The sequence below is a fragment of the Pinus tabuliformis genome, chromosome 3_2 (assembly GCF_031772625.1).
Source record: "Pinus tabuliformis cultivar Carrire ecotype Pingquan chromosome 3_2, CPIR1, whole genome shotgun sequence".
NCBI classification, from domain to species: Eukaryota; Viridiplantae; Streptophyta; class Pinopsida; order Pinales; family Pinaceae; genus Pinus; species Pinus tabuliformis.
The window spans coordinates 760,815,949-760,839,664 of record NC_142302.1 but is presented as its reverse complement, the minus strand read 5'-3'; the positions used below and the strand labels follow the sequence as shown (position 1 = coordinate 760,839,664).

The window sequence follows — 23,716 nt, the reverse complement described above, 5'->3', positions numbered from 1 at the left end:
GATTTGAGAAGATGCCTAGGGATATGGATATTTAATTTGGAAATAAATTGGAGAATACCATATCCTCTCAGAAGTAGATTTGAGAAGACACCTAGGGATATGAATATTTAATTTGGAAATAAATCGGAGGGAACCATATCCTATCCAAAATTAAATTTTGAGAAGACAACTTGGGAATTGAATAATAACAATAATAATAGTCATATCAGTAAAATAAAATTATAGTTTCACAAATGTAGGCATATACCAATATTTCTTAATAATTATAAGTCAATATTTTTAGGTTAATTAAATACTAATAAAAATTCACATGATAGGATCATATAGGGAATTATAATAAACTTGGAAAGTTTGAATCTAGAGTTGATTAAGGGATTCTCCTTGGATACTCCTATAGAAGCAAACAATATAAATGTTATAATAAAAGGCTTCAAAATATTGTTGAATGCATTGATGTTGTAATTGATAAATCATCCACAGGTACCAAAACGGAAGCACTAGCAGATGATGAACTTGTTCCTCAACAAGCCAAAAGGATGAAGGAGAGGGAATTAATGAAGCACCAAAAGAAGGAATTGAAAGCAAAAAAGAATTAGAAAAGACTCCTTCAAGGTATGTTCAGAAAAATCATCTAGAATCTCAAATTCTAGGTAAAAGGAAGTTGGAGTACAAAGTAGAATAAATTTTGTTGGAATTTCCAATTGTCTAGCCTTACTATCCACTACTGAACCTCAAAAAAGAAAAAAAATATGAATGTTGGGTTAAGGCAATGAATGAAGAACTTGATCAAATATAAAGGAACCTCACATGGGAACTAGTACAAAGACCTCATGATAAAAGTTCTATTGGGACAAAATGTGTATTAAAAAACAAACTGAATTAAAATGGAGAGGTGATTAGAAACAAATAAAGACTCGTATGCAAATGCTATGCTCAACAAGAAGGAATAGACTTTGATGAAACATTTGCAGCCATAACCAGACTTGAAGCAATAATAATGTTCCTTGCATTTTCAAGCTTTCATAACTTTAAAGTATATCAAATGGATGTTAAATCTGCATTTCTAAATGGAGATCTATAAGAAGAAGTCTATATTGAACAACTTGAAGGGTTCATTCTAGGAAATGATAAAAATCTTGTCTGCAAACTTAAGAAGGCTCTATATGGGCTAAAACAAGCCCCACATGCATGGTATTATTGTCTTGACAGGTATCTTCAAAAACAAGGCTTCACTAAGGGGTCTATAGATAGAAATCTATATATAAAGATGGATAAAGATAAACTTTTGATAGTTGTTGTTTATGTTGATGACATCAACGAAGAATCCATGAGTCAAGGATTTGCATTAGTTATGCAACAAGAATTTGAAATGTTCTTACTTTGTGAACTAACATACTTTTTTGGTCTTCAAGTTCAGCAAGGAAAGAATGATATACTTCTCTCACAAATCAAGTACCTATTGTAGGGAAAACCCAACACACCCCATTTTTCATTTATTTTCTTCAAATAATGGGGACCCTTTCCATTAATTTTTTGCTAAACCCCTTTTATGATTTTCATTTAAGATAATTGTCTTACAATTTTACCATCTTATTATTTTCATCGAATTTATACTTTGATTGTTCCATGGAATTCAACTTTTCACTAGATTTCCATCAATACTCGTTTCGCCTCATTTGGTCAACCGGTTTGTAAATGACACTCCTTTGAAGTTTGATCGTTTATTTCGCCAAGGATAAAAAATGTATAAAATTTATAATATTTCAATTATTGCAATTAAAATAGTCATTCATTGTAAATATTAACTCTTAGTGAATTGTGATTGTAGGGAGAACATGTTATGCAACCTAGGGTTTCTGAACACCCCTGCAACGGCGCAGTCTGAACCCTCTCTGCCGCCGCCCTCCGTCTGCCCTCCTCACCGTGACAACAGACTGCAGGCATAGTCCGCTCTGCAATGGTTTTCCCTCAGGGGGGCCTCAAAGCCTTCCCCTTCAACCGCAAAAGCTCCTCCAACGAAGAACTCGACAAAGCCGACGGGTCCAGAACATGAAGACTCAGATAATAGAGACTCCCCAATGCAAGAAACGACAAATGCTTCCACTGATCAGTCAGACAGGCGCAGTGAAGTACAGGAAGAAAAGAATGGGCAACAGGAACCGCCCAAGGTTACATCAGCGACATGCAAACCCATAGCGGCTGAAAGACCCAAGATAGAACTTCCCAGCCAAAGAATCAATGGACACATCCAGTACATGAAAGACCATGCGCTCATTGGAAAATTTATTGGATTCTGGCCGACTGAAAAAGCTTTGCAAGGATGGATCTCTGCCAAATGGAAACCCAAGGGACATGTCACCCTGCAGCTAGGACCTAAAGGGTTTTTCACTGCAATATTCATTTGCATCGAAGATCGGAACAGGGTCATGGATGAAGGTCCCTACTTCTTCAACTCAGCTGGTTTGTACTTAAGGGACTGGGTAGAGAGATTTAACCCTGACAAGGAGGATTTCAGCTGGGCACCAGTATGGATCAGGATGTACTCGCTCCCATCAGAATATTGGGACGAAGAATCACTCAGAGACATAGGCAAGGGGCTGGGGGAATTTATAAAAATTGCTGAAGAAATGAAGCTGCACAGATACACCTCCTATGCTCGTATTTGTGTCTTCATGTGCCTGGACAAAGCCCTCTCGGACTCGGTAAGTCTCTTCCATGATGACTATGAATGGATCCAGCCCTTGGATTTTGAACATGTTCCCTTTCACTGTCGTAAATGTCATGCCCATGGGCATCTTTTCCAGGATTGTCCTCTAAATGCCAAACCCCAAGCCTCGGACCTCTCAGACAAGTCGGCCCATGATGGCTTCACCAAGGTCACCAACCGCAAGAGATCGCATAAAAAACCTTCCACCGGGAAAAAGCCCCAGCAGGACGCTGCCTCCATCCCCTCCACAAGCAACAGCTTTGAGGTTCTTGCTAAAACCTCAGAAGACCCACCTCAGATCTCGATGCCAATCCCACCGCTGATCATCTCGTCCTCTCCCCCCCTCTTTCTGGCTCCTCTCCCACTCCCGTCCCCCTAATAGACAGCTTTGGAATCCCTGAGGCGGCCCGAAAGGACCCTGATCAGAAACATAATGAAATGGATGTTGACGGTCTCCCCGGTCAATCTCTGCCCCTAGCAATCACCTCAGCAGAAAGCAGTCAGACGCAACACATGGAAGAAGAACCGAAAGTATTGATTTGGGAGGACTTGACATTTTCGAGCTTGAGCAAGCATGTAGAAAGAAAGACTACGACAAGATTCAAGAACATCAACTCAGTACACTGGAAGTCATCATCTCCAGGGCTTACCAGCAACAACAACTGGGCATACAGCCAGGCAGTCAATGGGATGGCAGCCTCCTTCCTAAAGACTCCAAAAAACGCGGAAGAAAGACGGATCTTCAAAGAACTATTGCAATAGGGAAAATCCTGGTAGACTCAGGCAGATATGCTAAGCTGACTAAGTATTACAAGTCCACCACTAATAGTGAACCATGAAGCTCACCTCATGGAATATAAGAGGGCTCAATAGCCCCGGGAAATTCAGGATGATAAAAAACATGATAAAACAGGAGCAGCCTCAGATTTTCTTTTTGCAGGAAACGAAATGTAATAGTAACACTCTTGGAAACATCCTCTCAAGAGCATGGCCGGGTTGTCATTCGGTTGCAGTGGATGCTTCGGGTGCCTCCGGGGGACTGGCTATTGCTTGGAACATGCAAGCCATAATGCTTTCAGACTTTCATGCTTCCCATCACATTATACAGGCTACTTTTCATATAATTGGCACCAACATTCATGGCCATCTCACCAATGTTTACTTCCCACAGGAGGCAGGTAACAAAATTTCTCTTCTAGACACAATACAAGTGCTTAACTTCAACAGAGTCCATCCACTGTGGATCATCGGAGGTGACTTCAATATGATCACCAAGTTGGAGGAAAAGTAGGGAGGTCACACTAAGCTCGAATTAGAAAATGGCCACTTCAAAGAATTTATCGAAAACAATCTGCTTATTGATATGCAATTCTGCAATGGAATGCACACTTGGAGCAATCGCAGGGCTGGAAGGCAGCAAATCACGTCCAAACTATATAGATACCTCATCTCTGATAACAAAGTGCATCTTGGAGGCGACATCTCAACTTCAATTCTTCCTTTTTCAAGCTCTGATCATTGGCCTATCTCTCTCCAATGGCAAAGATCAGGAAACTTGATCAGGCATCCATTCCGTTTCGAATCTTTTTGGCTCACACATCCCGCTTTCAAAGACTTCATCAACTCCACTTGGAACAAATTCCCTGTGTCAGAAGGTTAAAAAATGTTTCAGTTTCAACAGAAACTCAAATTCTTGAAATCCCAAATCAAACGATGGAATCAAGAGACTTTTGGCAACATCTTCCAGGCTAAAACAGAACTTAACAAAGAAATGAGAGAACTCCAGCAACAGATAATCACAGAGGGATACAAGGAAGGGACTTTGGAACAGGAAAAACACATTCATAATCAATTGGATGAGAGAAGGAAGTAGGAAGAAATCCTCTGGAAGCAGAAATCAAGGATTAGATGGCTGAAAGAAGGAGAAAGGAACACTAAATTCTTCCACAGAACAACAATACAGAGAAGAATTCATAATACCATCTCTTTCATACAAAAGCAAGGAGGGGAAAGAGTGGAAAACCATGCAGAGATCGAACAGGAGTTCATCAGTCACTTCCAGGAAGTCCATCAAGAACCCCAATTTGATAGACGAATTGCTATAGAAAGGATCACTAAAAATGTGCCGAAAATCATCACAAAAGAACACAACCAACTCCTTCTACCACCAGTGATGCCTCAGGAGGTGTGTTTGGCTATGAACTAGCTCAAGGAGGGAAAAGCTCTTGGCCCGGATGGCTTCACTACTACATTCTTCCACACCTTCTGGGACCTTATAAAAGAAGAGGTGTGGCAAGTGGTGGAGGAATCACGTACTCTTCATTGGCTTCTGCCCTCCCTAAATTCAACTTTCATCGCTCTCATCCCAAAAGAAGAGAACATCAGCACTCCAGACAAATTTCGTCCAATCGCACTTTGCAATGTCATTTACAAGGTGATATCTAAAGTCATTGCCAACAGGTTGAAGCCGCTTCTGCCCTTGCTCATATCGCCTGAACAAGCTGGATACGTAGAAGGCAGACAAATATTGGACGGCATCATCCTCACGCATGAAATCATACACTCCCTCAAGCACTCCAAACAGGCATGTATGATTCTCAAGATTGACCTCTCTAAAGCCTTTGATAAGTTGAGTTGGACCTATATTCAAAAAATGCTAACAGCCTTTGGTTTTTCCCCAATGTGGGTTCGATGGATTCTAAGTTTAATTTCCACAACTTTTTTCTCTATCCTTATTAATGGCATACCCTCTTGACTTTTTAGCCCCTCTAGAGGCATCATACAAGGAGACCCACTTTCCCCATTACTTTTTGTTCTAATGGCGGAAGGTCTGGGTCGCCATATCAAACTTGCCATCCTCTTCCAACATCTCAAAGGTCTCTCCATATACAATTCTCCAGCCATCACTCATCAACAGTTCGTGGATGAAAACATGTTGTTTAGATACCCTTCTGTTTAGGAAGCCTCCCTTTTTAAATCCCTTCTGAATGATTTCTCTGATGCTTCAGGGATGAGCATAAATATGGCCAAATCGCAGATCTTCTTTTTTCACACCGTCCCTGTTACTCAGCATGTTGTTACCCGCATTTTGGGATTCTCCATAGCCTCCTTAACTTCCAAATACCTTGGAGCTCCCTTAATAGATTCTTCCATCAAGCACACCTCTTGGCATATGCTCCTTGAGAAACTTGAATCTCGTCTCACTTTATGGACTCAAAGAACTCTGAACATAGCTAGCAGATTAGTGCTAATCAAAGCTGTGCTACAGGCAATGCCTCTCTACCTTTTCTCAATCTTGGCAGTGCCTAAATGGGTCCTTAAAAAAATAAAAGCTCTACAGCGCAATTTTCTCTGGGGTGCAACTGGCACAAATCGCAAATGGGCCTTGGCAAAATGGACGACAACATGCAAGCCCAAAGAAAAAGGGGGTATAGGCCTGAGAGATCCTCATCACAACAATGTTATCATGGGTGCAAAAATATGGTGGCAATGGCTCTCTGCTCCCAATAAGCCATGGGAAGCCATCTAGACAGCCAAATATGCCAATCACAGACCAACGGAGGAGCTAATCAGATTCACTCCAACTGAAAAGGGATCATTAATATGGAACGCTGCCAGACAACACTTCTTGCTGATCCAACAACACAGCTTTTGGGAAATAAGGAATGGCAGCACTGCTCGGTTCTGGACGGATGCCTGGAACCAACTACCAAAGCTCAACGACATCTATAGACCGCCTCCTTGCCAAGAGTGGGAGGAGCAACAAAAGGAATCCATCCAACAACAATGGATTCCGGAGACAGAACAGGGGTATAGGCAATGGAAGCAGATCGACAGGCTGATCAGGAATGCAGATAACCAGACTAAGGAGGTCATGGAGAGTGAGCTCCAGAATCGACGTATTAGATCATCCGTAGGCAGGGATATCTTAAGATGGGGATATACCCCAAAAGGTTCCTTCACCACCAAAGAGGCTTATAAAATTATTTGCAATGATCCAATGCCCCTGGATCCTATCTGGGGCAGAATCTGGTCACCGGGTACGTGGCCCAAAGTCTCCCTTTTCCTCTGGCTTGTTGGGCACCGGAAAATCCTCACTTGGGACAATCTTAGGAAAAGAAACTTTCACGGGCCCTCCATATGTCCCAATTGTAATTCTCAGGAGGAATCGCTCCAACACCTCTTGGACTCTTGCACTCTTGCCAACCAACTGTGGGAGAAAGCTAGCTTCCGTTGCCAAAAAAGATGCAGAGTGTCCGAAGATATAATCAACTCCATTTGCCATTGGCACTAGAACCCTTATAAAAGAAAACTTCTCAACCGATTATGGAGATTGATTCCTGGCCTTCTCCTCTGGACAATATGGAAATAACGAAACAAGCGCATATTCAAAGATCAAAGCACTCCTGTAGAAATCATTTGGGGCAACTTCTGTCTCAATATTAAAGAGACCTTGGCGCTTCAAACTTGGCACACAGAAGATTTTCCCACTCTTGCAAATGAGAAAGCCATCTGGAAAAATTGGAACATACAACTCCCACAAGGTACTCACAATCACAGACCTTCATAAGGCAACAACATCAGAAAGCACTTATGGAACCCCCCCTCCAAAGCATACTTTCAAACTCAACTTTGATGGAGCTTCAAAGGGTATTCTCAACAAAGTAGGATTTGGTGGCATATTTAGAGATCATAAGGGTTCACCTCTTCTAATCTACTTCGGAAAACTTGGCTGGGACACGAACAACTCGACTAAACTGGAGGGTCTCTTGCAAGGATTACTCCTTTCCAAGCGTCATAGCTTCCAACCTCTGGAGATCGAAGGTGATTCCCTAATCCTCATCAACCTGGCCAATCAACTCCTCAATGGGGTACATGCGCATAAAATTGCCAACAGTTGGAGACTTGAAGCCAGATTGGATGCAATAGAACAATTGCTTCATACCAATAGTGCCATCATATTCAGTCACGTTAAACGTGAAGGAAACAAGGTCGCTGATCTGCTTGCCAATTTGGGGGTGGAAACTAGGCACACTCTTCTCACTGGTGCTCTAGACACAATTCAGAATCATGATCAAAATCAAGAATGCAAAATACTGGTTCAAAGGGATGCAGCTCTCCCGGATGCGGATATATAGGTGGGCGTTAAATATGATGGGCCAGGGGTGGGGCGAGATGGGGCGACACCAACCTACCCAGGACAAGCCAGATATTTGGCTTCTGATCAATGGACCTCTGCATTTGAGAAGAGTAGGGTTCATCGGCTTTGTTTTAAGTCGTTCCGGACATCATATCCTGTCCTCAGCTTCGGTTCATGCCTTTGCTCGCTCCAGCATATCTCAGACTTCAGCGCTCTTCAATGCAACAACCAGTAATATGCGATTGCAATCTGATCGCATCGCTATTTTGGCGGATCGTAGAATGGGGAGACCTAAGGGAAAGGCCTTAACTAATAGCGATATGCGATTGCGATCAGATCACATCGAAATGTCGCATCGGTAATTTCTAAGGGACGGAGCCTACTCACTTTCTCATATGTGATGCGATGGCGGATCACAGTTTGGGAAGACCAAAAGGAAATGCCTTTACTTCCTTGAGAAGGGCTATTTCCAAAGGGTGGATCCAACACACTCTCTCCTGTTAGATGCGATGTCGCAGACCCGTCGGCAGATCGCAGTATGGGCAGACCAAAGGGAAAGTCCATTACTTCCAGCGATATGCGATTGCGTTCAGATCGCATCGCAATTTCGCATCGGTGGAATCCAAGGGGTGGAAACCAAGGGATGGAGAACAGGCAGGGGATGCCTGATGATAGTACGAGGCCGGCTGTGGATGCCCAGGTGTTCATTATCTGGTTTCTTTGTTCTCTGCTTGTGTTGCTTGGGTTATGGCTTCCTATATGGAACCATCTTACTGTTTTTTTGTGGGGTCTGGACTTGAGAAGTGATACCATTTTTGAAATTTCTGCTTTCACTAGACTGGTTTCCCCGATGTTGGGGCAGTCCAGATTATGTTGACACTCTTCGATACCTTGTTCGAGGCCTTGTCCTCTTTGTAACCTTCTGTACATATTAATAGATTACTTTTACTTAGAAAAAAAATAATATTAACTCTTAGTTAGTTTTTACTAATTTTTCTATTTTTCACTAAAGGTCCTACAAAATGACCCAACCAAATTATAGAATTGTTGAAAAACGATTTTCGGGATCTTGGTAATTTACTCCAATTTCTTATTTTAAAATAAATTGCCAAACTTGAAATATCAAAATTGCAAAGTCACTATAGTTCATTTTGTAGGATTTTTAATTCCACTTGGACCCCACTCCACATCACCTCGTTCCTTCCAAAATCCCGATTTCAAAATCGTCGATCTAAAAATTCCGATTTTAAAAAAAATCGTTGATCTAAAATTCTGATTTTTAAAAAAATCGCCGATATTTTAATATCACATATTGACATTTTTGATTATGTATATTTTTCGATATAATAAAATTCTGAAACTCTAAACGTTGATAAATTTTTATTTCGCGCTTATTTGATTTTATCATAAAGTTTTCAAAAACTCCTTATGACTCCCGCTCCATCTTATCCCTCTGTCATCATGACCTTACCCACCCTCCACTCACCTTCTTATCCCTCCACCTCACCACACTCATCTTCCATTTCCACGTGACTTAAGGTTTCATACAAGATCGCTTGGGTAATGTATATATGTATATAACTAGCCATATGACATCACTCATAACTAGCCATATGAAAATCACTTCCTCTTAGAGTGCCCCGCGTACAACCACATTAGATCTCAGTTTCAAAATCTTTGTTGCAATACTGACCTTCCTAGCCTTTTATGTTGTCAGAATTATAGTGAGCTCAAGAGGCTTCACTCCAAGCTTTTTGAGCATAGGAATAAAATCTTAAATCAAACCAAATAATTCGTTTCTTTAGGTCCGATAGACCAAAATTTGGTCTCAGTGAACGTTTACTATCATCATCATCCTCAATTAAAAAATTAATTTAGGTTAATTATTAATTCATTATATTTTATAAATAATTAAGTTTTTAAATTAATTAGAATTTGTATTAGTCGTATTTTTTAAATAATTTTTAAAAATAATTAATTTAATTTCATAATTATAATTAATTAACAAATTTAATTTAGGATTAGAATTTAATTTTAAAATTTTCATTTTTAGCCTAGGCAACAGAATTTCCAGAATTCTGGCAGTTTTAATTCCCCAACTTTAGAAACTCATAAATTGAGTTTTACTTGGCCAAATGAGGCTTAGGATGACTCGTTGAATAGATAAAATTACGGAAATTATTTTTGAAGTGGTTGAAAAACCATATTCGATCATTTAATGGGTTTAAAATTTAGTAGAAGATCAAGCTCCACAATTTTAAAACAAAATCAATTTTTTGAGTTTTAATTTTCTGCATTCTCATTTGCCCACAACCTCTACTGAGTGCAGATCCATTCATATATGTTCTCCTTGACCAATTATATCATCAAAAGCATCAATAGAAAGCTCATATTTCCTTTTCATTTAATTATTTAATTAAACTTGATTGAAGATATTTTGATTTTATTTTGTTATTTTAATTTAATTTTGATCTGTTTTTGCAGGAGAACAGTTGAAAAGATGAGAAGAAGAAGATCTCAATCAATGAGAATTCTCCAACAAGAAAAGAATGAGATTTTGGCCCAACGAATTGATGGAGCAGATTTATTCTTCAACAAATTTTCTTATTGAGAATTCTTTCTGTACATATTATAAATATATAGATTGTAGAATGTATTAAAGGGGTTTCTCTTCTCTGCAATTCTGGAATTCTTAAAATCACTATTGTAATGAAGATTTATAGTTGTAGGTGAGAGGAAATAAAATCTCAGATCTGGTGATTATTGAGGATTTTTCTTTTACATTCTGAATTATGTATGGAGAACAGAGGTTGCACTATTGCAGCTCTAGTTTTAATAGCAAAAATTCAAGCATTGTAAAGGTTGTTGGAGATCAGAGCCAGATAAACGGTTTCAATAAATTGATATTTATAATATTATTGTTTTAAATACTGGTTTCATTTTATGATGGAAAAAATGTGTCATTTTATTCATATTTGTGCACTATTGTCAATGTGAGTAATTTGCTTCAATAATATGTTATTATTTATCTATGTCCTTGTGGGTTGAATTCTGATTTCTAAGTAACTATTTGCTCATAAATCTATCTTTTAATACTGATTTAACAAAGAATAATATTCTGTGAACTATTTCCTTATATTATTGTTTAATCATTCGAATTACTGATTTAACAATCAATATCATTTTGTGAACTACTTCCTAAATGATGTTGATTAATTATTTCTATTAATAAATCTATGAACAAAATGTGTTTAGGTATTCATAATATCAATTAATTGAACTACTTCATTAACTTGATATTCATTATAAGCCAGACATATTTAAATCCCAATAATTTAAATATATTTCTCTCAGTTGGGTTAGATCTATATCTGCCTAATTCAGATAGGATTATGATACTTATTCTTTTTGTTTGCATTCTAGGATTAATTAGCATTTAGATTTAATTCTACATTCTTAGAAGTCCTCTTCCAAAAGAGGCAAACTTTAGTCGTGGTTTGGGTGAGCCCCTGATCAGCTTAAGGATCACTTTCTTGCCTCATCAGCAAGATGGATGATCTGATGTCTCTTCTCTATTGGTAGATGAAAGTCACATTTTAAGCCACTGGAGATAGAGAGAAGGTAACTGGACCTAATTTAACTAGTCAGAACTACCATTTCAACGGAAAATGAGTTGTTCTAAGGTCCGGACTAGGTGGTCTCCCTTATATTGTTGTAGGCAGAGAATTCTGAGCCTTTAATAGTACCTCAAGCATATTTTGAAGAAATATGGAATGGAAGGATGCAAGCCTATATGAACACCTATGGTAACATGATGTAATCTTAGTTCACATGATGATTCTCCTTCATTAAACCAACCAGAATACAAATCTATGATTGAGAGCTTACTCTACCTTACATGCACAAGACCAGATATTATGCTTCTAGTTGCGATTGTTGGACTATTTCAAGCAAACCCTAAAGAAACTCATCTCCATGAAGTCAAGAGAATATTCAAGTATTTACAAGGAACTCAAGATTTTGGTTTATGGTATCCCAAATATGTATATTTTGCACTTCATGCTTTCAAAAATGCAGATCGGCGAGGTCATATTGATGATCGAAAGAGTACTAGCGGAGGAACATTTTATTTTGGAGCTCAATTGGTATCATGGTTAAGCAAAAAATAAAGCTCCATTGCTTTATCTATTGTTGAGGTAGAATATGTTGTTGCATCTTGTTGCACTCAACTTCTATGGATGATGCAAAGGTTGCAAGGCATTCAAATCACTTGTCCTCAACTTAGACCTATTTTGTGTGATAATGCTAGTGCCATAAGTACTTCTAATTTTTTTGTCATGCACTCAAAAACCAAACATATTCCAATCAAATATCACTTTTTGAGAGAACAAGTGCTTGAACAAAATGTCAAACTGAAATATGTTCTGTCAAAGGAACAAGTTGTGGATATATTTACAAAGCCATTTCCACGTGACTCCTTTGAATATCTTAGACAGAAACTAGGAGTGGTATCTGCCACATCACTTTGTTAATTATTCTGACAAATATTTCATGCTCAGGGGCAGATGAAATTGAAATTACTACAGTTTACTTTTTGTACATGGATCAAATAAGTAGTATTCGTGTATATACACGAGTTTGGTTCTAGATAGTAGCGTATGTTTCTCTATGAAGAATAAACTATGGGACATACTTGAGGAGAGCTTGTGGTATATTTTAGTTAGTGGTGTTGTGGCCCTTTGCTTCTGATGTTGATTGGTTACAATTTGTTGTTGCTCAAATAAAAATTAGAAGTAATATTGGCTTATGATGGTTGCTATATGAGATTGCTACTTTGATGGTCTTACTGATTTATGAAGTTGTTTTGATTACTTTACTGTGAATATGATCAGTCCTGACATTGAACATATGGCACTGGTTCAGGGGGAGTATTTGCTATATTTATAAATGTGAATTGTTGGAATTATGAATTCTTGAGCATTCCTTGTTGCATAATGATGATCATATTGTTGCTATCAGATGATCATAGTAAAATTTATTAGATAGTGAATGATGGTTGTTGATGACTATCATGGTCTTGCTGCCTCTCTATTGAGGTCTTTGGTTTTGGTTTTAAATGTCATATTTGTCTCTTGATGTAAAGGTCATATAAATACCCATGATGTAAAATTGTAATATTCAATCAACTCAATTATGTATGTAATCCCTTTGTTTTAGGAACTTGATGTAATATTGAGTCAAATATGTAACCCCATTGTGTTGGGTGATTGATGTCATCATGAGTCCTTGATGATAGGAAAATCCATATTTGGATGAGTCATAACATCATGTATTTATTTGTATATCTTCTAGAAGATTCATCATATGCTCAAGGGGAGCATGGCCAATGCTCATGTTCAACAACATCATATATATAGTGCTCATCTCTCCAAAAGGAGAACGAAGTCTTCATTCAACATTGGTCAACCGTTTTCCCTTGATGTCAAAGGGGGAGAGAAGCTTAGTGTTTAGAGAATGCTTTGTGACTTGGGGAAGAAGCTTGGCATGTCTACAAATGTGTTTACGGGTATTTACAGGTGGTGGTAACCAAACACCAATGTGGTTTCCATCAAGTCCAAAGGGGGAGATTGTTGGCATTATGACTAATGTGTTGTCCTTGATGGAAAACTACTTGATAAAAATGTCAACACGATGGTAGCAGGATGAATATACATGCTAGTACAGATGTGACAAAGAGATTGGACAAAGGAATAATAGTTCAGAGATAGAGGAATGATAAAGGCAAAGCGTAGGAAAATATATCTGGGTCCTATGAACAAAGACCACGTCCATACTCGGGTATGGTGAATCAAAGTTGCGTACAGTTTTCGCACCATAATATTCTCAATACTAGGGGTCTTTACCAAGGTATTGGCCCATAGTAATGAGCGCGAAAACGAATATTTGATCCCATCAAATAATAACATCGACATAACTATGAAACTGGCCTAATGTATTGGCTAAGGCCTAAGCTATATAAGGATATGTATATCAAAGTGCTAGGTATGCAAGTTATGGGCTATTAATGAATGGTTTGATCTAAAACAAGCATGCACCAAGGAACATGAAGGAGGTTCATATTTGATAGATCTTGAAACATTGTAGTGACTTGTTGTCTCATTTTCTAGCACTTGTAGCACAAGTGCTTTAGGAGATGTAGAAAGCTTCCTAGAAACAGCCTTTGGGTTGATTGTAGACCAAGGCCTAGGACATCTTAAGAGAGGAGTGCTTTGGATGTTATGAGTAGGGATTTTCAATGCACTCCAATTGTCATGTATTTGGAAAAAGAGAATAAAGGGGGCTTGGTGCAATAGTATTTCATTACAGTAGACTCAAACACATACATGGATCTAAATGCACAGGGTGTAGATCTAGTTCATATCAAAGATAAATGACTAATTCTGGTGGCTAACCCACAACAACATGCAACATTAATATTGGTGTTGTAGTAACATGAAGAGGAGGAAAGAAAGGAGGTAATTCGATGCATGCGGTTTTAAACAAAACATAATCCTAAGAAACAATGTTCCGGTAGAAGTATGGAAGATTGAAGTGGTGGAATGGTAGAAACAATGGAGTGCTAATCATGGATACATTTATCACCAAATAACATTAAGTAAATATGTGCACATTATAGGTACATAACTAAATTTGTAGCTAACATAGGTAATGTTACTACTTAGCAACAAATATACAACCATGAACAAGGGTGAAACCTGCAACTTCATTACCCTATTTCAGAGGGAGAAAAACATACATGAACTGATAAAAAAGGAAGAAACATATTGTACAGTGCTTTGATAGGAATCAACAGAATAGTTTCATTAATCCTTGATTCCGAATCACCAATCCATTACATTTAGCAAGATATCGCTCAAGTCCCTCTTGAATAGGGAAGTAGAACCAAAAGTGGAATCACATAATTTGGATCTCTCGGGTGCAGAATTCCAGAACCTCCACGTCACGCTGACGTCAGCTACCGCGTGTCCCTTATCGAAACCAACCATATGCTACCAAGTGTCATGTATCAGAACCAATCATGTGTAGCCACATTTCATTTATCAGATCCAATGATGTTCAGCCACATGGCCCCTCAAGGAGGGAGAAAAGGTCAACCCTCTTCTTGTTTTATGATTGATTTCCTTTGATAAATGTTTTAAGGCATTCTCGACAATTTAACGCTTGAGGCTCAATTCCTGGCGAATTTAATCTCAATCGGAACTTTATGTGATATCACCACTTTGAAAGGGTGTCACTTGTTTGATCGTCGATTGCGATGCGTCGATCTCTTGATGCTCTAATGCCTTGGACCACTGATATGCGGGATCGCTGATGTGCGGGATCGCCGATATGCAGGGGCCCGAGATTTTACCCTTAGGCATTTTCTCCTCGTTTTCTGGTTTTCAAAAGGGAAACTTCAATCTGCTCTAACTTTTGATTCCAGATTCCACTTGAAGAGTTTAATATACCGTTGGAAAGCTAATTCTGTGCACTATCCATTTCAAAGGGTTTTATTTAGCTTTGAGGGATTATGTGGTTTGAAAAATGGCTGCAAATGTTTATGTTATTTTTTACATTGGTCAGCTGAAAACAAATTTTGCAGTGAGTGACAACATTGGCTCCAATTGGGGACAATGCCTTGTTGGAAAGGTGCTAAGAACTTACAGACCAGTAGCCTTCACCATTGGGCATGGAGTCAAAAATATAATGAATCTATAAAACCATAAAAATCTCCATGGAACTTTATTTTCTTGGAGTCCTTTCCTCATCCAACTAAAATGCATAAAAGTAAATTCTAACAACTGGAAAATAAATGCTCAGCTAATGATCTTATTTATATATAGCTCCTACTTATGTATTGGGCATCAATTCACCTAAGTGATTTCAACACTCCAATGACACAAGCCCAGAATCAGAGTACTAGACCTTATGATTCCATGCTGCTGGAATTCAAAAATCAAAATAAGTATGCACCCTGAAAAATATTTTAACAAAAAATTTGATATGTGCCCCCAACTTGATTATTGATGCTCAAATTTTTTAATCTCCTTCATGAACCTTCTAAATGGGATTGGAATCAGGGAATATTGTTGTAAGCCAAAGAAAGATGCTATGTAGTCAGCTACTAGATCATGGACCTGATGAGAGAAAATTGCAACTGCCTCATTTTCTTGAATAGTCTGTTGACCAATATCTTCTTGGTTGGGGCAACCACTAACACTACTTGGCTCTTTTTCTTTATCCCAGATGGGCCTGGAGGGGGAGGGAGACTTATCTTCTTTGAGGGCTTCAATCTTAAGGTAGTTGGGATCTAAAGGCCCCTTTCCCTTATCAGTTAGCTTAGGAGGCTCTAGGGAAGGAGTACCTTCATTTTGATCTTGCCCTCTCGATCTCTTTTCGGATGACCTAAAATAGTACTTCTTGTGCAAATGAGCTTGCATGAGATTAGTGCACTGCTTACAGTAATCATCTATCTTGTCATTGTTCAGTGTTGCATCAACTTACATGAGATCAACGAATTGATTACAATAAACATTGATCTCTTCATTGTTCAACATTGCATCAATATCATCCTCTACTTCTTCATATGCTATGAGTTCTTGTTATTTATCAAAGAAAGAGGAATATAAGTTCCCTTAAACTTTATTTGCATCTGGTATCTGTTCCTCTAGATCATCTTCTATATATAGTGGAGGATGAGTGTGATCTTGTTGTTCTTTCTTCTCCCCTTGTCATATCTGTAGGGGAGGCATTTTGTATTGGGGATTTAAACATGGATTAACAACCTGGAGGTTCTGTCGTCGAAGGTTTTTATTTTCTAACTCCAATTTTATCAATCTATATAATTATTTCTTTATTAACCTCTTCATCTCTTCTATCTTCTCCTCCATGTCTTGACAGTGGAGTCGTCAGAGTGTTTACAATTAAGATTCAGATAATGGAGTCGCCAGGGTGTTTATAATGAAATTCATATAGTGGAGTCGCCAATGTGAGACATCTTCAACCCACACTTTCCTTGTTCACCTAACAGAGGGAATGTAAAGATTTTTCGTACCCAAGGAAAAATATTCTAATCCATTCCTTAGCAACGACGCCAAAAATATTTTGTCACTTTTTCTAGCACCTGTAGCACAAGTGCTTCAGGAGATATGGAAATATTCCTAGAGACAACCTCTAGGTTGATTGTAGACCAGTGCCTAAGACATTTTAAGAGGAGTGTTTTGGATATTATGAGGAGGGATTTTTGCTGCACTCCAATTGTCACATAGTTGGAAAAAGACAATAAAAGTGGCTTGTTTCAATAGTCTTTCATTATAGTAGACTCAAAGACATACAGGGATCTAAATGCACATGGGGTATATCTAGTTCATTTCAAAAGAGAAATGACTGATTTTGGTGGCCGAATCACAACAACCAAAAGCCTCAATATTGGTGTTGTAGTAACATGAAGAGGAGGAAAGCAAGGAGGGAATTCGATGCATAGGGCTGTAAACAAAACAAAATCCTAAGCAACAATATTCCAACAGAAGTATGGAAGATTGAAGAGGTGGAATGGCCGAAACAATGGAGCACTAATCATGGATACAATTATCACCAAATAACATTACGTAAATTTGTGCACATTACAGGGACATAAGTAAATTTGTAGCTAACACAAGTACTGTTACTACTTAGTAAACCATGAACAAGGGTGAAACCTGCAGCTTCATTACCTTATTTCAGAAGGAGAAAAACATACATGAAGTGATAAACAAAGGAGAAAACACATTGCACATTGCTCTGATAGGAATCAACAAAATAGTTTCATTATTTCTCGAGTCCAAATCACTAGTCCATTACATTTAGCAAGATATCGCTCAAGTCCCTCATGAACAAGAAAGTAGAACCAAAAGTGGAATCACAGAATTTGGACCTCTCGGGTGTAGAATTACGGAACCTCCATGGTCATGCTGACGTCAGCTGCCCCGTGTCCCTTATCGGAACCAACCATATTTTGACAAGTGTCATGTATCAGAATCAATCATGTGTAGCCATGTTTCATTTATAGGATCCAATGATGTTCAACCATGTGGCCCCCTCAAGGAGAGAGAAAATGTCAGCCCTATTCTTATTTTGCGACTGGTTTCCTTTGCTAATTGTTTCAAGGCATTCCTGATGCTTTAACGCTAGAGGTTCAAATCCCGACGAATTTAATCGCAATCAGAACTTTATGTGGTAGCGCCACTTTGAAAAGGTGTCACATGTTTGATCACTGGTTGTGATGTACCAATCTCTTGATGCTCCGATGCCTTAGACCTCCAATATGCGAGATCTCCAACGTGCGGGATCGCCGATATTCCTGGAACCAAGATTTTACCCTTAGGCATTTTCTCCTTGTTTTCTAGTTTTCAAAAGGGCAACTTCAATCTACTCTAACTTTTGATTTTGTAGTCCACTTGAGGAGTTGCATATACCATTGGAAATCTAATTCCACACACTATCCATTTGAGGGGCTTTGGTTTAGATATGGGGGATTTTGTAGCTTGAAAGATGGCTACACAATTTTATGTTCTTTTGTACATTGGTGAGTTGAAAACAATTTTTGTAGTTAGTGACAACATGATTGCTTGACCCTCTATGATTATGACTAAAAATGATAAATCTATGATGGTAATGATATTCTAACATGAACATGTGACAGTACGGGTTGCGAAATATGTTTTGTGGTTGCAGCGAAAGAATGATTCAGTAATTGCATATCTGTACGCATGTTTTCTTCATAAAGTTCATATACATACATGGATCTACTTCAAGGAGGCCACATATATATTCTGCGAAATTTCATAATTTGTACGCAAGTGTGAAATATTAAAAGCGCATACATATGCAAGTGTTCTTTATAAAAGTCACGTGCAACTAGTAGGGTTTTGAAGCATGAATTGTTAATGATGGTTGATCATTTCAGATATGTTTGTTGTTGTCTTCAATGATGTCTCTCTTATAATGATCTGCGTTTGACAATATTGTTTGGGTTGAACTGATTGTGGAATAAAATGTTAACTAAGTGATGATGTTACCGTATAAGGATCTTTATTTTTTTTTGTGATATGTGATGGGTTTAGTATGTGTTGTAGTGATCGTTTCGGTGTGACAATGATCCAGATTTAGGTATTAATGTTTTTGAGATCTATACGCAGGTATGCTAGAGGAGAAGCGGGTACATACACGGGTATGATTAAGAATAGTAGCGTATACAATCTAATGTATGATTGATCAAGGTTTACAGTGGAAACAGTTGGTTTATGTGATGGGTAGCAATGTTTGGCTTGGTATATTGGTGAGTGGCTATGCATTGGAATGATATGTTATGATCTAGTTTGATCTAGTTTCATTGGTTACATTGGTTGATCTGATGATTTAGTTGGTTTATTATTTGAGTAACTGATTTCAAAATAGTTGAAAGTGGATTTAGTTTGAAACATTCTAAAAAGTGATCCATAAAGATTTGAGAATATCAGTCTTCAGAAAAGGGGTTGTATCTCCCTTCTAGTAGGAGCTAGAAAAGGAGACGAGGTAGTCTTCTCTAGGTAGGAGCCTGTGTACTGGTTAAAGTCTGCACCAATATAAGATTGGAAGAAGATTATTTTATTTTAAAAGAAGACAGAGACAACATGAGCAGTGGTTTTCTCCCACATTGGGTTTCCACCTAAAATATTGGTGTTCATGTGTTTCTTATGTATTGATGATTTATCTGCTCTCTAATTCTCATAGTTTCTGCTTAATACATGTTTTAATGAAGTAATGATGCACTGGTTAATTATCAATAAATAATTAATTATATGTAAAGCTAGTTGATTGGATATATGCAGTTTTCTTTCATCACAGTTGTGTATGTATGTGGGTTCACTAAATAACAATTGCGTATAGAAATTGGAATAAGAAAAGTAAAGTTGAAGTAAGTTTTAAAAATACTGAATCACAGCCCCCCCAAAGTATTTTTCCTACCACTTTTTGTTGAATAAGTTATCATTAGATAAGTTATCTGGCAGATAAGTGTGGTTCCTTTTCGGCGGAAAGCTATCTGCAAATAAATTATTGGTCAATAAGTTATGGGTAGATAAGTTATTAGTGGATAAGTTACATGTTAATAAATTATTAGTGGATAAGTTATTAAAAGTTATCAAGAGATAAGTTATAGGTGGATAATTTATTGGAAGATAAGTTATCAGTGATAATTTATTAATGGATAAGTTATCGGTAGATAAGTTATCCACCAATAACTTATCAATGGATAACTTATCTACCAATAACTTATCCACCAATACTTTTTCCACAGATAATTTATCGGCAGATAAGTTAAGATAACTTATCCACCAATAACTTAGTTTCTAATAACTTATCTATTGATGACTTATGAAGAAAAATCTTGATTGTGGGAAAAACCACCAATTTGAGGTAGTCCAAAACTAGAAGAAATGTTGATTTGAGGTAGCTAGAGATATTACATTTCATGGAAAAGGGGCTTGCGTAAGAGAAAAATGGCCTTTGAGGATGTAAAGGACAAGGGTAATCTACAAAACCCAAAGTAAAGCAAACTATGAAACAAAAATCTATGAGATAAGAACTAGAGCTAGAGGAAGAGTGTGTTAGAGGAGTTAAGCTGCCAAAAATGGTAACAACATTCAAAAACTCATGGATATGAGTTGATGAAGTAATCTATTGTTCCTTGGTGGTATGATGCAGGTGCATTGAGAGTCTAATTATGGATAAGCTAAAGAAAACCCAAGATGATGACTAATAATGATGTAGGGGGAGTAAAAGGTACATGTATGAAGATCCATGATTTAAGAATGGTTAATGAACCATGCACAAGAAAATATTTTCTATAGAACCACAAAATACAATCGTTGATGACCCATGTATTCTGGTGGATAACAACTTTTTTATATGGACTTAAACAATGCTTATGATTTACAAGTACTATATAAAAAATGAAGAAGTCCAAGGATGAAAAATGAAAAAGAAAAAAGATCATTGAATACTAAAAACACCAAAGGTGGAGAGCATAGAAGATGAAGATGAAGGAGGGACCAATTTGTTGGAATAAGGATTTGCTGAGAGGGGGGCATGAATCAGTAATTAAGAAACTGTGTTAAGTAAGTCATTCATCTATGACCATTTCCATGAGATTTATTCGTAACTGACTAATTTCTCATGATTTTTGAATATTCCACTTAGCACTCATTGCATCGGGTGATGCTCACAGGGGTGAAGAAGTGGGATTGAAACTAGTGAAATGAATCACATAGCGTCAATCATCACTTTCGGGGCTTGCACTCGGTAACCAAGACTTCATAGGAAGTCACCCATCCCAGATCGCCTCTGGCTCAAGCGCGCTTAACTGTGGATTTTTCCCCACAATCAAGCCCACTTAGCTTGCTACCCCATTTGCAAAACCTTAGCAAGTATTGTGCCTCATGAACCATTCAAGTAGAGTTCCCTTCACTCTTTTGAATTAAGGGAAGTATACTTGAATGGTTCATGAGGCACAATACTTGATAAGGTTTTTCAAATGGGATAGCAAACTAAGTGGGCTTAATTGTGGGAAAAACTCCACAGTTAAGCGCGCTTGAGCCAGAGGTGATATGGGATGGGTGACCTCCTAGGAAGTCTTGGTTACCGGGTGCAAGCCCCGGAAGTTATGATTGACGTTGTGTGATTCATTTCACTACTTTCAATCCCACTTCTTCACCCCTGTGAGCATCACCCAATGCAATGAGTGCTAAGTGGACTATTCATAAATCATAAGAAATTAGTCAGTTACGACTACCTCTCATGGAAATGGTCATAGATGAATGACTTACTTAACGCAGTTGAATTCCAAAATGATATCTAATATAATGCACTGCGAAAACACCAATACTTAAATTAAGAAACTCTTTTTTCTTTTTCTTATTATGATTACAGTCCCTTATTATGTTCTTTAACTTGTGAGAGAATTCATTCAAAAAATAGTGAACCAATAATATTTTAGACACACATATTTAACACAATATTTTTCACGTGGAAACCTAGAGGGAAAAAACCACCAATTTGTTGTTTATTTATGATGTAAATTAAGGACCCACTTAATTACATCTATTTTTTTGTGAGCACCCAATCACAGGAGGCACTGACCCCCTTTGGTTAGCAAGAACCAACTTTCCAAGAGGCACCAACCTACCCTTGCACTGTTCTACTATTTCATACAACTTTGAAACTGAAAATGGAGGCATACAATTTTACAAGTAAAATACTAAACACTGGTTGTTCACAGATTTGACTTCTACACTCTGCCTTTTGTGCTCACTTGCATCAGATCTCCTCTCACTGCTCACAACAACACTTTGTCTGTGCTTTGCCTTCACTATCAAGAGCTCTTCACTGATTGCACTTCAACATTACCCTTGCAATTCTTCGCACAATCCTCATGTTGCTCTTGCTACTGTATTACATTGTGTCCTCTCAGGTGCTTCAAACTCTCTACTTTGATGTACACACTCACAACATTGCTCTCTCACACATATGCTCACTTCCCCATATTTTCCGTTGTTGGAGATGGTTTTGTTCTACTAAGGCACACTTCATATGGGAGTCTCTCCACACTATCTTGTAGCTTCCAATCTATACTTAGGCATGGATTCACTTGCCTCTCTTATGTCTTCTAATATTTTCTTGTCACAACACCCAAAGAAGAGATGGTCCTTGCAGTCCTTCATAGTCTACCTGTACAAAGATCCTGTACTGAGAAATCAACTCTCAAATGACATGCACACTCCTCCGTGAGTCTCATGCTTATTTATCGTTTCACAAATATTGACAGTCCACGAAGGTGACCGTATGTCCTTATTTACCACAACCATTCGTGCATGCAAAGCAGTCGATTGCTTCCTTCAAGCACTCGAATTCATTTCTACTACCAATGTTGTCCTATGTTTCTTGCAGCAGAGTCTTCCACATAATTAACCCTTTTTTAATTACCAACTCCTTTGTGCCTTCATTCAATATCGCAACTACCAGCCCATACATTCTTTAAATCCTTGTACTTCCTTATCAGAGCAATCCCATATCACAAATTTCTCAGTGGTGCTGTGTTCCGATATTCTACTCTTTTGATTGTTGAGCTCCTTCTTCTTAGCGCTCACAATGCTTCTTATCATAGGACCGCTCGCTGTGACCTGCTGCTTAACGTTAAGGTGCTAAGCCTTCATACTCTTCTGGGGGCCATTCTCCCTTTGTTAACTACTCTTAACCCTTGGTTCGTTGAGCACTTATGACCATGTGACATCCCATATCAGAACTTTTCAACACTTCAACTATTATGGAGTTGCGACATATTCACATTAGAGGAAATTTCAACCTAAAAGTGGCCTCCTAAGGAAAAATAATAAAATAATATTTAAAATAATAAAATAAGAATTATGAATTTTGGAGGGAAAAGAAGAAAGCTATTTTTTTAATTGTATTTTTGGCTTATCTCCTTATAGGTTTACTCAAATTTCAAGTGTAGACACTCGTTGGATGCAAAATTCAATTTTGAATCCAATGAGTATCCATTATGAATGCTTTTGAGAAAACCCACATTGATAAAAATTCAAGATACATTAAAAAAATGTGTTGAACACATTTTTTTTATGTATCTGCAAATTTTATCAATGTGGGTCTTCCCAAAACTATGCATAATGGGTACTCGTTGGATGCAAAATTCACTTGAAATTTGAGAAAACGTATAAGGATATAAACCAAAAATACAATTAAAAAGAATTTTATTTTATTTTTGTTTTTAATTTTATTTTTTCCTCCAAAATATT

General features: G+C 37.8%; 1 protein-coding gene across 1 annotated transcript; it reads left to right on the top strand.

Moving 5' to 3' along the window:
- The first annotated feature begins 7,206 nt into the window (after window positions 1-7,206).
- Window positions 7,207-7,845, top strand: LOC149182841 (uncharacterized). The gene has a single exon (XM_089414701.1). It carries the CDS (start codon window positions 7,207-7,209, stop codon window positions 7,843-7,845), a length of 639 nt encoding a protein of 212 aa, XP_089270827.1.
- Window positions 7,846-23,716: the final 15,871 nt, after the last annotated feature.